General features: G+C 38.7%; 1 protein-coding gene across 1 annotated transcript; it reads left to right on the top strand.

The window, feature by feature from the left end:
• Nucleotides 1–400: 400 nt before the first annotated feature.
• vtg3 (vitellogenin 3, phosvitinless) lies at nt 401–12,741 on the top strand (the record flags this gene model as incomplete). The annotated part of the gene is made up of 24 exons (XM_080505723.1): nt 401–529; nt 1,301–1,552; nt 1,650–1,811; nt 1,947–2,095; nt 2,191–2,341; nt 2,510–2,667; nt 4,137–4,302; nt 4,394–4,519; nt 4,655–4,873; nt 5,277–5,494; nt 6,261–6,358; nt 6,450–6,574; nt 6,702–6,803; nt 7,489–7,608; nt 8,712–8,901; nt 8,981–9,068; nt 9,154–9,339; nt 9,609–9,729; nt 9,832–9,994; nt 10,948–11,057; nt 11,599–11,805; nt 12,138–12,283; nt 12,408–12,546; nt 12,646–12,741. Exons 1-24 carry the CDS (start codon nt 425–427, stop codon nt 12,739–12,741), a joined length of 3,597 nt encoding a protein of 1,198 aa, XP_080361849.1. The 5' UTR covers nt 401–424.
• Nucleotides 12,742–15,151: the final 2,410 nt, after the last annotated feature.

The raw sequence follows: 15,151 nt of genomic DNA, 5'->3' as shown, positions 1-15,151 counted from the left end.
TAATTTTATATACCTGGTTTGATCAATCATAAATGTTCTCAGTTTCAAAAATCTGGACATGAAGACATAATCTGTGAAATCTTATGTCAAGTTACATTTATAGATAACAAACCATGTGCTTTTTTCTTTTAGATATGTTTTAACAACTTAAACATATGGTTTGAATAAACAAAATCTCATCAAAATGTTCTGATGTTTATATTTATGTTTATAAATGATTTAATTTTGACACTCTGGTTTTGTTTTAGCATGTCAAAGTGCTCGTTATGGTGAGTTTGTTTTTTTTTCTTGGTCAATTATATGACATTAAACATTCCCTTTAAAATGATGTAAGAGATGCATTTGATGTGGGGTTTGACTTTGTTTAATCCTCCTAGATGTTAGCTTCAGTCACAAGAAGATCTACGAGTACAAATATGAGGGAATGGTCAATTTTGGACTCGGCGTGCCAAATCTCGCCGAATCTGGTGTGAAAATGATTTGCACAGTCAAAATCACTGGTTTGTCTACACAGGCGTTTGTCCTTCAGGTAAGGATGACAGTGACTCAAAACTCAAAAAATATATCATATTGTAGTATAGTTAAAAAAAAAGAATAGCGATCCTAATAACTGCAGTGCAGGAGATTAGCATTCAGTCAGCTTAGGATTTATTGACATTGTTTGATAGGTTGTTCCGACTGAATCACTTCGTATGATGCTAAAAAGGTAAAAGGAGATTAAAGGTTGTTAATTTTTGTAAATCCTTTAAAATGTGCAAATGTTAGAGATTTTATAAATGATTGCAGTTCAACACTGCAATTATACTCTGAACAAACTGTCTACATTTTTATCAGCTCAAACTGGAAGAAATGTTGCTGAAACTTGACAGAAAGCAATCGTATATGTCCTTTCTTTTCAAAAAAATTAGCAGGTCCACCAGCACGGGAAGACTCAATGGGCATCTTACATCGTTTTAATGGAAGAGAAAAATATGAAATTTGATGTGAAAAGCAGAAGAGAAAAAGCTTATTATCTTCAATGACAAATCTTATGTTGAAGAGAATAATGTAACGAGGAGGACATGTCCAACTTAATATCAATGTTAAGAAAAGATGAAGAATTATTGCAGCAGGCAAAAAAATAAGATAAAGAACTAAATACATAAACTGGACAACAAGCAGTCATACCCCAGTAAAACTCTTGGTACTCAATGTGAGCCTTCCACTAACAATCCTCAGGATGTCCACTTCATAAAAGCAAGATAACTTACTGGTTCACAGTCTCTAACATTAACAACAATGTGGTAAACTTGTTTCAAAGGTCACTGATTTGAGCTTCAAGGAGTTCAACGGCATCCCGGGGAGAGACACCTATAACACCTCGGCAAAGCTCACCCAGCGTATTGGTGCCCAGCTTTCCAAACCTTTCCTGTTCGACTACTCCAACGGACATATTGGTGATATCCATGCCTCTGCTGAGGTTTCTGACACGATCGTCAACATGGTGAGAGGGATGTTGGATCTCTTCCATGTCACTGTCAAAACCACCCAGTCGGTCTACGAGCTGGAAGAGGTAAACCCCTCATGCATCTTTCTTCAGGACCCAAACCTGAGTGACCCCAGCATCCTCAAATATGTCATTGATATCTGAATGTTTGATTCTATCTTAGATGGGAATCCACGGTATGTGTCAGACTAACTATGCCACTGAGAGGATCCAAGAGACCAAAGACATGGCCATCACTCAGGTTGTTGATGTCAGTAACTGCAGGGAGAAAGCAGAAATGTACAAGGGTATGGCCACTGCTGTGCCTGACAAATATTCCAAACAGGTTTGTTTATCACAGTGTAGATTTATTTCTACAATTATGAATCAAACAGCGACAAAATCAGTTGTATTCATTTCTCTCTTTCTCTCTCTGTGTGTGTGTGTGTGTGTGTGTGTGTGTGTGCGCGCTTTCATCCAGAGAGGGAAGTCTGTCATTTCAACAGTGAGATATGTTTACAATGTCAAGCCAACACCAGAGGGAGGTCTTATTACCAGAGCTCAAGGCCTGGAGCAACAGCACTTCAGTCCCTTCAATGTGAAAGGTGGCAATTTCAAGATGCAAGCGATGTAAGACGAGAAAATCTCTGCACATTATGTCTCTCCGCAATGTCTGTCGGCTCTCTGCAATACAAATAAGTTGATGTAAATTACTTCCCTCGCAGGAAGGAAATTGTTTTGGTCAGTGTCACTGAAATACATGCAGCTGTCACGTTTGGACCAATGACAAACAAGGGCAACATTGTTTATAAGTTTGTCTCAGCAGAGGCTCATCCCCCCATCATCATGCAGAACCTGCAAGACCCCACAGCGAAGGTATGACTGACAGACTGCTGCAACATGACACTCACCACAATACTTCCAATTTAATACAGATATACTAAATCTGAGATCATTAAAATTCGGAGTGGCATACAGCCATGAGATTTAAATTCCCCACCCTCCAAGAAAATCTTTAAATCTTTACCCTGTTCCTCTCCACAGGCTATTGAACTGATCAAGAATTTGGCTCAGGCTAATAATTACCAAGTTGACAGTGCGACGACTGAGGATGCAATGAAGCTTTATCAGCTTCTGCGAGTGATACCCCATGAAGGATTAGAGAGCATGTGGAAGCAGTTTGCGGCAAACGAGGCACAAAGGTAAGTGTTTGTTGAGAATATACTGAAATAAATTCCCCAAAGCTCTGCGTACTATTGGCAAATTATATTTCCTATTGAATACCATGGTATTTTTTTATTTTTTTGGGGGGGGTATTTGCTCAATTGTTCGAACAGATTTTAAGTCAGTCCTTCCAGTTGGCCTGTTTTTGTGTTTACTTAAGCTTACTTGTGATGGAGCCCTGTGCTGGGTTATTTCTAGTTTGTACTAAATTTGTGTTCTATCCCACCTGCAATGACATCACATCCTTCCCAGCACACTTATTACTGTACTACATGATTAAAGCCAACAAGAGGTCATATAATCACATTTCTTTACAGCAAAGTTCCATGTTTTTCCCACTTGTGTCTTGTTCATTATGGGTGGGGAGATTCAATTTGCCCTCACAAATATATACTTTGTCTAGAAAGATACAAGTGTGTCACCTTCGTCCAGAAATTTGTATCGAGTGTAGATAAATACTTCAGTTTTAAACTTTTAGTCAAACTATTTTGTTGACTTCATTTTTTTTTTTGCCAGAGCCAGGATTGTGAGACCATTACTATCTGTGTAATTCCTGCTGCAATGCTGTTCTCTACTTTGTGGAGAGCCGATTATTGTGTTCAAGAATCACTTGAATCACCATCACCAGAGCAAACATGCAGGGAAATCTAGATGCAGAGCAACAGATTATAGCTGATCAAATCCCTGCAACATATTCCTTTTTGCCGCGAGAAATAATATCCTGCAAAACTGAATTAATTTATGACTCAGCCCTATTCATTGCTCTTAGTTTTTCACATTTTCCCTGGATAAATTTAATTGCCCACCCCTGTTGGAGAGCCATGCTGCTATCACATCCAACCAACAATGCCCTGTGGGACTAGGAGCCTTCAGACAAACTGGTGTGTCACAGTATATTGGTTTGGAATATGCAATTATCAGTGCAGCAAATAAACACATTAACATTCTCTTTGGGGGTGTGTAGATGTTGACTGATAAGGTTATCTATTTTGAGAAAGTTGTATTATTGGAATAACACATATTATGAATTTGATAGCTACCTTTATTGAACATCATTGTCCAGAACATTTTACTTGGGACTAAAAGTGAAAAATCTCACGTAGATAATATTTAACCACACATTTAATTGTAGTATTATAAAATGAACATGATCCACAGTCACCAATGAAATCTGATCCACTTCAACTGATTGGGTAATTTAAAATAATTCTGATTCTTAGTTCAGGAAGGACTTATCATGGCACATTACCAGTGAGGAATGATGTATCATCATGTGATGCACTGTGGTTAAAATGTGATGACAGGCAGATGGTCTCTTAAAATATGACCTTGTATTTCATGTTTCTGGTCATATTGAAAAGTATTTCTTTTGGTTTAGTTGAGGAATATTCTTTGTCTTACATATGGCCCAATTAATTGATTTTTCTTTCTTCTTTCACAACACTAGACGGTGGTTTTTGGACATGGTTGCTGAGGTCAACGATGACAGAATCCTAAAGTTCTTAGAAGCTCGGTTTGAGGCTGGAGAGCTGACTGAAAATGAAGCTGTGCAAACTCTTGTTGTGGCCATCGATCATCTGCAGGCGACTCCCGAGCTGGTTGAGAAGGCTAAAGTGAGTCCGCACTAAAGATGAAGGACATAAACCACACCAGGATGTTCCTGAATTCATGTTAAAATGTCTAAAAAATGTCTATCTTTCACAGAAATTGTTCATCATGCCCTTCTCGAAATCAAGTGTCTATGTGTGGCAAACTGTGGCACTTTCCTATGGTTCTCTGGTGTACAAGCATTGTGCATATCACACACCATGCCCAGTGACAGCAGTCCAGGTAACTATCTGAGACAGCGACTCCAAAGAGCAACATCTCATTTCAGTTCAGATCACTAATATCAAGAAACCTTAACTGTATAAGAAAATCATGACGTGTAAAAACACTTCACGTGTGTTCCACCTTTTTTACTAGCCACTGCTTGACATGGCCTTGGAGAGTCTGAAGAACCACAACGAGACAGACATGGTCCGCTCTCTGAAAGCCCTGGGGAACGCAGGTCACCCAGGCAGCATTAAAACCATCATGCGCTTCCTCCCTGGAGTCGCTGCCTCCCCTGTCGATCTGCCACCTCAAGTGCAGAGTGCTGCGGTGCAGTCCATGAGACTCATAGCTGCCAGAGACCCTCAGAGTGTAAGAAAGCCAAGGCCGCTCAGTCAACCCAGCTCAGGGCGAACTATTCATACGAATCCACTTGATTGAAATCACATGCACTATCTTCCATGCCCAAAGTGTAAATCATGTTCTTGATCAAATGAAACAGCAGCACTGCATCTACTGAAGGGGGTGAACTCGTCTGAGGAATGTTTAATTCTCTATATTGTATTGCTGGATTCTTTTTCTGTTACCATACTCTAAATACTGTGCATTTCAATCATGCTACTATCTACAACATGTCCAGCTAATTTTCTTTCTGCGCTATCTGCACAGTAATGCACCTTTTAAATTCACTGACAACAATGAGTTGGTTTTAAAACAGAACAAATACAACCAGTGTTATGGGTGGCATGTAATGGAATCTAATGCCTTGTTTCAGATCCAAGACATCACCATGGCTCTGTTCATTCAGAAGAAACTTCCCTCGGAGTTACGGATGTTGGCCCTCATGATCCTCTTTGACACTCAGCCATCAATGGGTGTTGTATCCACAGTGACTGCTCTTCTTCAGGAGGAGAAAGACCTCCAAGTCGGCAGCTTTGCATACTCCTACTTGAAGAGCTTAGCCAGTTCCAGGACTCCAGATAATGTTTTCCTGTGAGTATACCAATAAAACAATGTTTTTATGAGAACATAACTGCTATAACATGAGGCAGTTGTACGTTATTTTTTTAATTATTTCAAGAACAAACAAGTTGGAATCAGTCAATCGATCTGATAACAATAACTCCAAAGCGTTGAAATTGACAGTGGCTGATTCTGATCAAGTCAAAACACGCTGAGCTCAGTGGACTCCCTGGAGTGTAGTTGAAAAATAATGACAGTTAAATATCATGAACTTCAAAATAGGGTTTTCTGTGACCCTCTGGAGGTACATTTTCTACTGGTTGTTAGTGCTTAATGGCTAATGTCTTAGGTTTTCTTTTCTCAACTCGGCCTACTTTATACTGTAGTAACAAGAGACTGGGTTCAGGATGGCTAGAAGACTGTTGGCTGCACTCCAACAATGGCAGATTAGATCTCTGTGATTCTGTTTTGTTCCCAATGTACTCTATATTTCTAATATGGATTAAGATAACATGCTTGGCTTACATAGAAATGTACTTAGATTTATTAACTCTGTAAAGCTGAAGTTTGCTTTGAATCCTCATTTACTATGGTGAAATATGGTTTATGACCCTTAATTAACCTTAATTCAATATCCTTTTGCAGTGATCACAGTTTCACCATTAACAGCATATAACTGTGTCATATTTTGAAAGTGCTGACTGTAAATCCAAGAATCTTAGAATTGCTCATGTTTTGACGTACATGTACATTGTTTCCATTGCTAATTTCTTATTTGTTATGATCTTTGCACCAGCTCGACTGCGTCCACTTTGGCTGTCAAGATTCTTGCTCCCAAGTTTGCTCGTCTCAGCTATCGCTACAGCAAAGCAGGGCGCCTTGACTGGTTCAATGGTGTGTTCTACTGACACATGATTTAAGTTTTTTAAGTTTTTTTTTCCCCTTTAAAACCAATGTTTAACAATCAACTTATTTCCCATTACAGAGGACTTCTTGCTTGGCACAGCCACAGAAGTATTTCTGTTAAAAAGTGCAAACAGCCTTCTTCCCACTGAGATTGTGTCAAGAAATAAATTGTATTCCATTGGCAGGATGATGCAGCTCACAGAGGTACAATTCATACATTCGCTCTTGCACTGGTGTTTATTATATCCATCTTGAACAATACATAAATATGTATAGAAATATGCAGTAAATGACAGGTTTTTTCTTTTTTTTTTATTATATCATGTTCCAGATGGGCATCCGTGCTGATGGACTTAAGGACCTTCTTAACACCAGCATGCCAGGATTTAAAGGAGATTTCAGTTTCAGTGACTTCCAGGCTATGTATAACGCGGTGAGTGGAATATATGAGAGAAAGATTTCAGATGAGAAGTTAATGTGCCAATGCAGCATCTGATATGTCCCCTGAACAATAGCAGTCATTATGAACATCACGACAAGAATAGCCACTCCAAACAACTTACGACATTGAGCAACAATGCAGTATCACAGTGAGGTACAACACATGTTTATGAGCTGTTACTCAGAAAATACTCGTGGTCAGAGCAGTTTTCATAGACATGAAAAGACTTGGCATTTTGTTCCATGTCACTGAAATGTTGTATGTTTGATGTACCGGTTGAGAAAGATACTCGACTCCTGGAATTTAATAGTAAAGTTTGTTAGAGGGATACTTTTCTGCACTCAAAACCCATTATGTCAAGTACTTACATTTTTATGTTTAACTTCAGTACAGTCTTGAGAAGGTTTATGTTCTATATTCTTGCACAGTAAAAGTTCGTGCCATGAACATTTAATGCAGGACATACATTATGATAGACTCAAAATCTAGTTATAATATTTCCTTTTAGCATAAATTGTGATTTGGGCAATAGGGGGATAGCTTCCTTCTTGAAATTCAGTCGGAACAGCTATACAAATAAATATGCAATTGTAAATGTTTCACCCAAATGTGATTTGATGCATATGTTCATTTGTGCCATTCATCATTATTCTGTTCTGTGATTCTATAATTTCAGGTTCAAAACTGGGAATCTCTTCCCAATGACAAGCCAGTCATTTCTGCCTATTCACGTGTCTCTGGACAAGAGTGGTTCTTCGCTGATATCAGCAAAGAATTCATCCGCAGCATGATCATGGTGAGAGAACAAGTGAACAAACAATTCACATTCTGTAAATATGGACTTAAATCAAAGCTACTCTTCACAAAGCATATAATGTCTTGTTCTGTAAAGCATTAACCGATGGAATTGTTCCTTCTAGAATAGACTATTGTAATTCCCTATTATCAGGGTATATTTTCAGAATAACTCCCCCCAAAAAATCTTCAATTGGTTCAAAATGGTGCAGCAAGCGTATTGATGGGATCACTTCACTCCAATAATAGCTTCTTTTTTAGCTCCCTTTTCACCACTTATGAAGCTCTTAACAACCAGGCTCCATCATGTCTTAAAGTACTGTTAGAGCCATATCACCCCAACAGAACACTTTGTTCTCAGTGTTGTCAACTGGGGGTTTCTAGATTTTATAAACGTAGAATGGGAGGCAGAGCAGCTCCTAGTTCCAGTTATGACTGCTGCCACAGTCTTTACTTTTAAGGTTACGCTGAAGACATTTATATTTAGTCAAGCTTACATTTCGAGTTGGTTCAGGCAATCCTGGACTGTTTTCTCATTAATCTGCTATAGGTTTAGACTTTTGGGAGACTTTTAATGAGTTTCTTTCCTTTCCCACTGTACATGCAGGGATGTTTCACTATTACATGTCACAACCACTCTGCCTCGCTCCTGTAGTCTCTCTCTCTGTCTCTCTGTCTCTATCTCTGCCATTCTATGATCCACATAAGTCCACATACCTGTCAAAAGTAAGATCTCTGCATGGTCTCTCACAGTGGAAGTTAGGTGGTCTGAGACTCCTGCTCCTATCATATCAGCAATGGATTTACCGCAATCTGTTTGTTGCTTTTTGGTTTCTGTCGCTATTGTATCCTTTCCCCCTCCTTCTCTCCCCTCACCTCAACCGGAACAGCAAAAAGTCTTCACCTCTGAGCCTGGTAAAGCAGATTTCTACCTGTTAAAAGGGAGTATTTTCCACTCCACCGTCTCCTATGCTCGCTCAAGTGGAATTGGATTTATTTGTCTCTGTAAAAGTACCTTGAGATGAATGCATTTTATATCAACTGAATTGAATTAAACAGAATTGAATCCTGCATGCTACTTTTCTGTGTTGTTGTGTTGTGTAGGCCTCCCAGTCCCCTGCAAGAAAAGACAATCCTCTGTGGGGTGCATTTGAACATTTACAGAAGGGATTTTCATGGCGCTGGACCAAACCATTCCTGAACTTCGAGGCTCGTTACTTTCAGGCCACCATCATGGGTTTCCCACTTGAAATAAGCAAATACTATCATGCAGTCAGCGCAATCTCAGTTGATGGTGAGACAACTAAACCCGCAGCAGACACTGGCATTTTGAATTCAGTGTGTTTGTCAATTTATTTGTATTTTTTCCACAGCTAATACTTCTTTTAATCCAGCATTTACTGGACAGCTTGGACAGCTCTTGAGGTCTGACATTTCTCTAGACACTCATGGTTTTGTAGGGTAAGTTCTTTAAACGATGGTCCACGTGATGGAAGGCAGTGTGAAATTTGATGCCTCTAATCTATCTTCTATTTTTCTTTTGTAGCTTCACCAAGGATCTTTGGATCTTCTATGGAATCAACACTGAGCTCTTCCAGAGTGGATCTGAATTCAAGGCCAAGATGCCTTTCTCCCTTCCATGGAAGTTTTCTGCCAAAGTCAACGTTGGCCAAAAGAAATTTGAGCTTGACTTCCCCCTTTGCAAAAAGGAGATTGAATTGTTCTCAGTCAGGTGTGTGATAGATGGTTTTATTTCCCGCCCTGATTTTGAAGCTACGTCTTGCAATGTCAACCGAACTATGGTATAGTTTTTCAAAGATCTTAAAATGTCTGCAGTTCTGTTCAACGCAAGATTAATTGTTTTCAATTACAATTTACATTACATTGCAACCCTGTAAGCGAACACAATGGTCACCAAAAATTCAATATAAATATGTTGCCACAAAGGTTAGTTCTCCTCTCACCTCTGTGTTTGTGAAATCTTTTCTTTTCAATCAACAGGTCCGATGTCTATGCAGTCTCTAGGAATATTGAAGAGTTACATTCACCTATTATGACACCCATAATATCCAGCACATTGAAGGATGCTGCCCCAACTTTCGAGACTCCTGGGGAACAAGCGGTATAATCAATATTTCTGAAACATTTTTTTGTTTTTGTCAAACTATCATTCACTTTGTAGCAGATCCATATACTTGTGATTTCTGTCCTCAAACCAATCTAGTATCCAAACTTCTGGAAACCACAAGCTAAGATGTGTGCTGAGAGCAACATTTATGGACTGGGTCTTTGTGTGGATTCTGAGTTGAGAAGGCAATATTATGACAAGGAGTACCCACTGTCCTATTTCCTGGGATACACCTACATGGCACTCAAGTTAACCCCAGGTAAGCACAAGACACCATTGAAGTTCAAACATACCATTAATCTCAAAGGAACTGTTGAACTGAGCATAAGACATGAGAATTAGTGAAATATTCCTTTTGAGAATGTTAGATAAGTGCTTAATTTGTAAGAAGTCAACATAGCTTTTCATTTGTCATGTCAAAGATATGTCCATTAATTCTTCTAACTTGATGTTTTTTACTGCTTCTCTGGAAGATTTGAAAGCATGGTTGATAACTTTTAATGCCGTGACAAGGAAGTCGCTCGATTAAGTCACCCACTACTCACAGAAACACACTTACTCACTCACATACACACACAGTTTGTTTTCCATTTATAGTAGAAATACTTTTATTTTCTATTTTGCTACAATTCCTTTAGTATTTTTTTTTTTTGCATTCTACTTGTTTTTCCTATATTTCAGTAAATTTTTTACTTATCCTCTAACTTTAAATGATCCTGTTTTTTTAGAATCGAGCTTACTTCTATTTCCTTTGTCTTTTTTTAACGTTCAAAATAAATCTACTTATTTTACTTTTCTTTTAAAGGTCTTTTCAATTAGGTTTTATTGTACTTAATTCCTATAATCTGATTATAGCTTTTGTAAAATTTGTTATGCTTCCTTTTATTCTTATTTTTGTTTTAGAAGTTGTTCTTGAGTTTGTATTTACTTTATCTAATTATTTCTTATCAACTGACAGTGAAGCACTTTGAATTGTATTGACCTGCATGAAAGGTGCTGGATAGAAAAAGTGTGGCTGATTAATTTATTCCATCACTGAAGGTTTGTATCGCCCAACCTTTGAATTACTGAATAAATGTTTCAGTGTTCATTCAAAAACACAAAAAAGCCACATGTATTTCATTGCATTTCATCGCACAGATGTTGAGGTTGATGTTAATGCGTGTAACAGAGCTCCTTTTGCTCATGTGACCTGTGCAATTTTTTTTTCAGCCCAGGCAATTGTTCCAGTTGACAAAATCCATTTTGAGGTGAATGGTGGGACCAGCCAACAGCCAATATCTCCAAAGCAACTGCTTGATTCACTGAGGAAGATGTCCAGGGTATTTGGCCACTCCAGCATTGTATTATTGTGGCATCTGTTTTCTCCTTTCAACCATTCAAACTGTCCTGTTTCCAAACTGTGTTTACAGGAAGCTTTTGTGCGAGCACAACAGACTTCACAATCTGCAAGCGCTGAAGAATATCAGGCTGCTCATCCTAACATTGTAATGGAAGTATAACATACATAATTAACAAAGTGACTAAAATGTGTTGAACTTTAAAACAGGCTGGTCGCACTAAGCTACCTCATCACAATGTGTAATTCATGACCACTGCTATTCTTGTGGAGAATTCGTAGCTGTTAGTGTGCGTCAAACTCTTTGTGCAAAGTAGCGGCGGAGTAACGTGCAAAATATTGCTTTTTCCTTTGCAAAAGGTATTTACCTCCATCCCCAGCATAATATGATATCTATTAACCGCCAGATTTTACAAGAAGTCACACTGATGGTCACTTGACCAGGAGATGTTATAGCTTCAGACGGCACAAGATATTCTGCTCATCTCAATGTTAAACTGCTGGCGTTTTGTCTCATTCCCTAGGCCTTGAACTCAACATCTGAAGCCTTGTTCAATATCAAAGCCATTGCCTCAAGCGGCAACCAGAACCAGCAGGGCTACGATGCATCTGTGTACTATACACCTGAAGCAAACGTCAGAAATGGCCAGCTGATTTTGTCCCAAGTTGGCAAAGACATCAACTGGAAGATGTGTGTCGACGCTAGTCTGGATGCTCAGGATACAGCAAAGGTATATGCAAAGAAAATAGATATATCTCGGTGTATAAACTGTCCTGGATTTGACAATACTGCTTCAACTTTTTACTTTTTGATTTACACCAAAAACAGCCAGTATAGTTAATAGAAACTGACCTTGATTCTCAGTTGCTAAACAACAGCTGTTTATGTGTTAAGCATATATCTGTGTGTGTCTCCCTTGATGTTTATGAAAGTTCCGAAAACTTAAACTCTTCATTTCTTTGTGGCCAAAAATAATAACCTGAAAGAAAACGGATGATAGTGCAATGAAATTTCCTTTAGAGAAATGGATGGTTTTTGAACCCATAATCTTTTGTGATTCAGGCACACGTCAGATGGGGAGCTGAATGTCAGTCCTATCAAATGTCAATGACTGCTGCTGCTTCCAATCCACGTGACGCGAAGCCAGCACTCAAAGCCAAAGTACACTGGACCCAGATCCCAGATGACCTGACAGAGATTGGTACAAGGTGAGCCAGTTTGGATTGGAGAAAGAACAAGGTGGCATAATAAGGAGGAGCCATGTGCACAGCTATGACACACAATGATTTCTTTTGATGAGGAAGATACTTTTTTTTTTTTTTTTTTTTGCAGAGTTGAAAGGTACATTCCAGGCTTGGCTTTCTCTTTGGGCTTCTGCCAGCAACAAGAGAAAAATCCAAAGCAGGAAGTTTCTGCATCTATCGCAGCCTCCTCTGCAGACAGTATTGATGTGAAGATTAAATTACCAAAGGTATGACAGGAAATTGAAACCATAATTTGTTTTACAAAACTTTAGGATGAATATTTGTCATGTAACATAAATGTGCCTTCTTTCCTGTGTCGACATCAGTATACAGTCTCCCGCCAGGCTATTCCTCTTCCAGTGCAACCTGCCAATTTTTACAGCATGAGGAATGAGACAATTGAGGGATTTGGACAAGCATGAAATAATGTAAGCAACTGAACACACATTTTGATGAAGTTTAATTGAGTGTTTACAGCAATTGTCTTCTTGAAGTAATTTTGTGTATTTGCATTTACATCCCTTGGTGTCTGGGTGGCAGTTGATTAGTTTGACATTCTTCTCTGCAAAGCAGATGAACAAAGAATAAGTGAGACATGGTGTTTTTTTCCCTCTTTTTTTTTTCTTTGCTTATTGCAAAATATGTCTTTTATCTTGCAAAAGGAAGGAAAACCTCTGAGCGCAGATGGGAGCCAGATGCCTCTTCTTACCGTGATAACGTCGCCATCAAAATCACAGTGATCAAGGCAAGGGTCATAAAATATGTATCAGAAATCCATCTGATGTCACCAGTTTGGAAATAGCCCGCCATGGTGCTGATCATTAATCATTAATCATTTGAGAGCATGTTAATATTGGAATAAAATAGTGAAGGAAATGTACATCACCTCATGCCTGTGAGTCAGTTCTTCCAACTGGATTTATCAAAACCTACGATCTTTCAGGGGTCAATCATTTGAACTCTGTCACAATACATTTTGCAGCATCAAACGATGATGGGAATCTCTGTGTCAGTTGATCAAAAGACCTAACCACGTCATCATTCACTTTGGTGTCTATACGAGCACATAAAGTCTAATTGCAGACTGTGCCCTATCTCTTCAAAAAATGTATTCCATCCACACATCTCTTATACTCCTTTATAATGCAGGATTGTGGGCCACTAGAGCTACATAACTAAGAGTGTGGGTATGTCACAGACTGGACATGCCACCAGGCAGCACAAATCATAATATGAAGTATTTCATAACAAAATATACAAAGATTACATAAAGGTGCTACATATAGATGTATCATACGGATTGGGGTATCGTCTGAACTAATTGATAACTAGTACAGGCAGTCGGTAGAGTGCCTAGCTTCGCCAAACCTACATTTGTTTGCAGAACAGAGTTAGCATCACAACCATATTTTTTTTTATTTGTTAAATGAATCTTGATTGTCCCAACTTTTTGGGAATTTCAGGTTGTACATCACAATATCCTAATCAAATTTCCCTGGTAATATGTCAAAGTATGAGTTGAAACTGCACAAAACACAGACCAAATGTTTGGCATGTTTTTCTGGTCTCCTTGCCAGTTTGGCAAATAATTGGTCTTTGTTTAGAAGGTCGTCTTTTATTCTAAATATCCCAAATATCAATTATCACAATACGGAAAGCAGTATGTACATTTTAGAGTCAATAGTCTGGATCAAAAATGTTTTGGAGCATTTTGGATAAAAGATAGCAATGTTTACCAGGTCTGCACAACCTGCTCTGTTTGTTTGGTCAACTGACCCAACAGGACTGTTTGCAGAGATGAGAACGCAATGACACAATTAATACCCCTAAAGTTCATTGTCCTTGACACAGTGTTGAATTTATATTAAAAAAAAAATAAAAATGTTGTGGACATTTTAAGAACATCTTGAAGGAGCACTGTGGTTGGTTATTCAATGTCATCTGATGAACATTAATTAGCACTTAACTGAACTGGGCTCATTCCAAATTTCAACTTTGAGTCGTAACAAATGGGACGTGTCATGAGCCAAAAATAATGATTGCATCCTAACCAATGACTGATCGTCCTAACTACTCCAGGCTCAGCTCCCTGCCTGCCGACTCTGATTTAGCCAGATGGTGCTGTATTGCAGAGAAAAGGCATAGCCATCAAATGCTGAACAAAATGAGCACAATTATAATGGCACCATTATGTTCCATTTACATCTCTAAATATCCTGCAGGCTTGCAAATGTCCGTTTACAAGCCGATTGCAAATCTGTTGTGCCCATGTCTGGGTCCGCATCAGCTCCGGTTGTCAAGGAGATTGGGTCATGCCGACCTTGTGTTCACACGACTTCACCAGTTGACATCCGCTAGTTAGAAGGCATTTCAGAGTGAATGATCAGGTCATTTGTGGGAGGTACCATTGGCCATCTCCTCCTTTTAACTGCTGCTCACCCTGTAATTATGGCATGCCTCATTAGGCAGACTATACCAGCCCAACTAAGAGCCATTTGAGAATGGCTGATAATAAACCCATGGCCTCAGACATTTTAGTTCGATTGTGCCATTGCGTTTTGTGTTCAATATGGAGACTTTTCTGAAGACAGAGAAAGGCAGTAAAGCTTTTCTGTTATATATGGCCACATAAAATGACAAGGATTTTTAATTTTCAATTGATACTGTACTTCAAGAACACTAAAACAAAATTAGAATGCAAATAATTTCCTTCAGATTTCCTTTATTAAAGGATGAAAAATTATGAAATCACCTAACTGACATCAGTGACCACAGACCTGTGGTACTGCATGTGCCCATGTGATGTAGTGTGAGCACTAGAGGACAGTGTTT

The sequence above is a fragment of the Blennius ocellaris genome, assembly GCF_963422515.1.
Source record: "Blennius ocellaris genome assembly, chromosome: 12".
In the NCBI taxonomy this organism is placed as follows: Eukaryota; Metazoa; Chordata; class Actinopteri; order Blenniiformes; family Blenniidae; genus Blennius; species Blennius ocellaris.
Note: the sequence above shows the minus strand (reverse complement) of the source record. Positions and strands in the feature narration are given on the sequence as shown.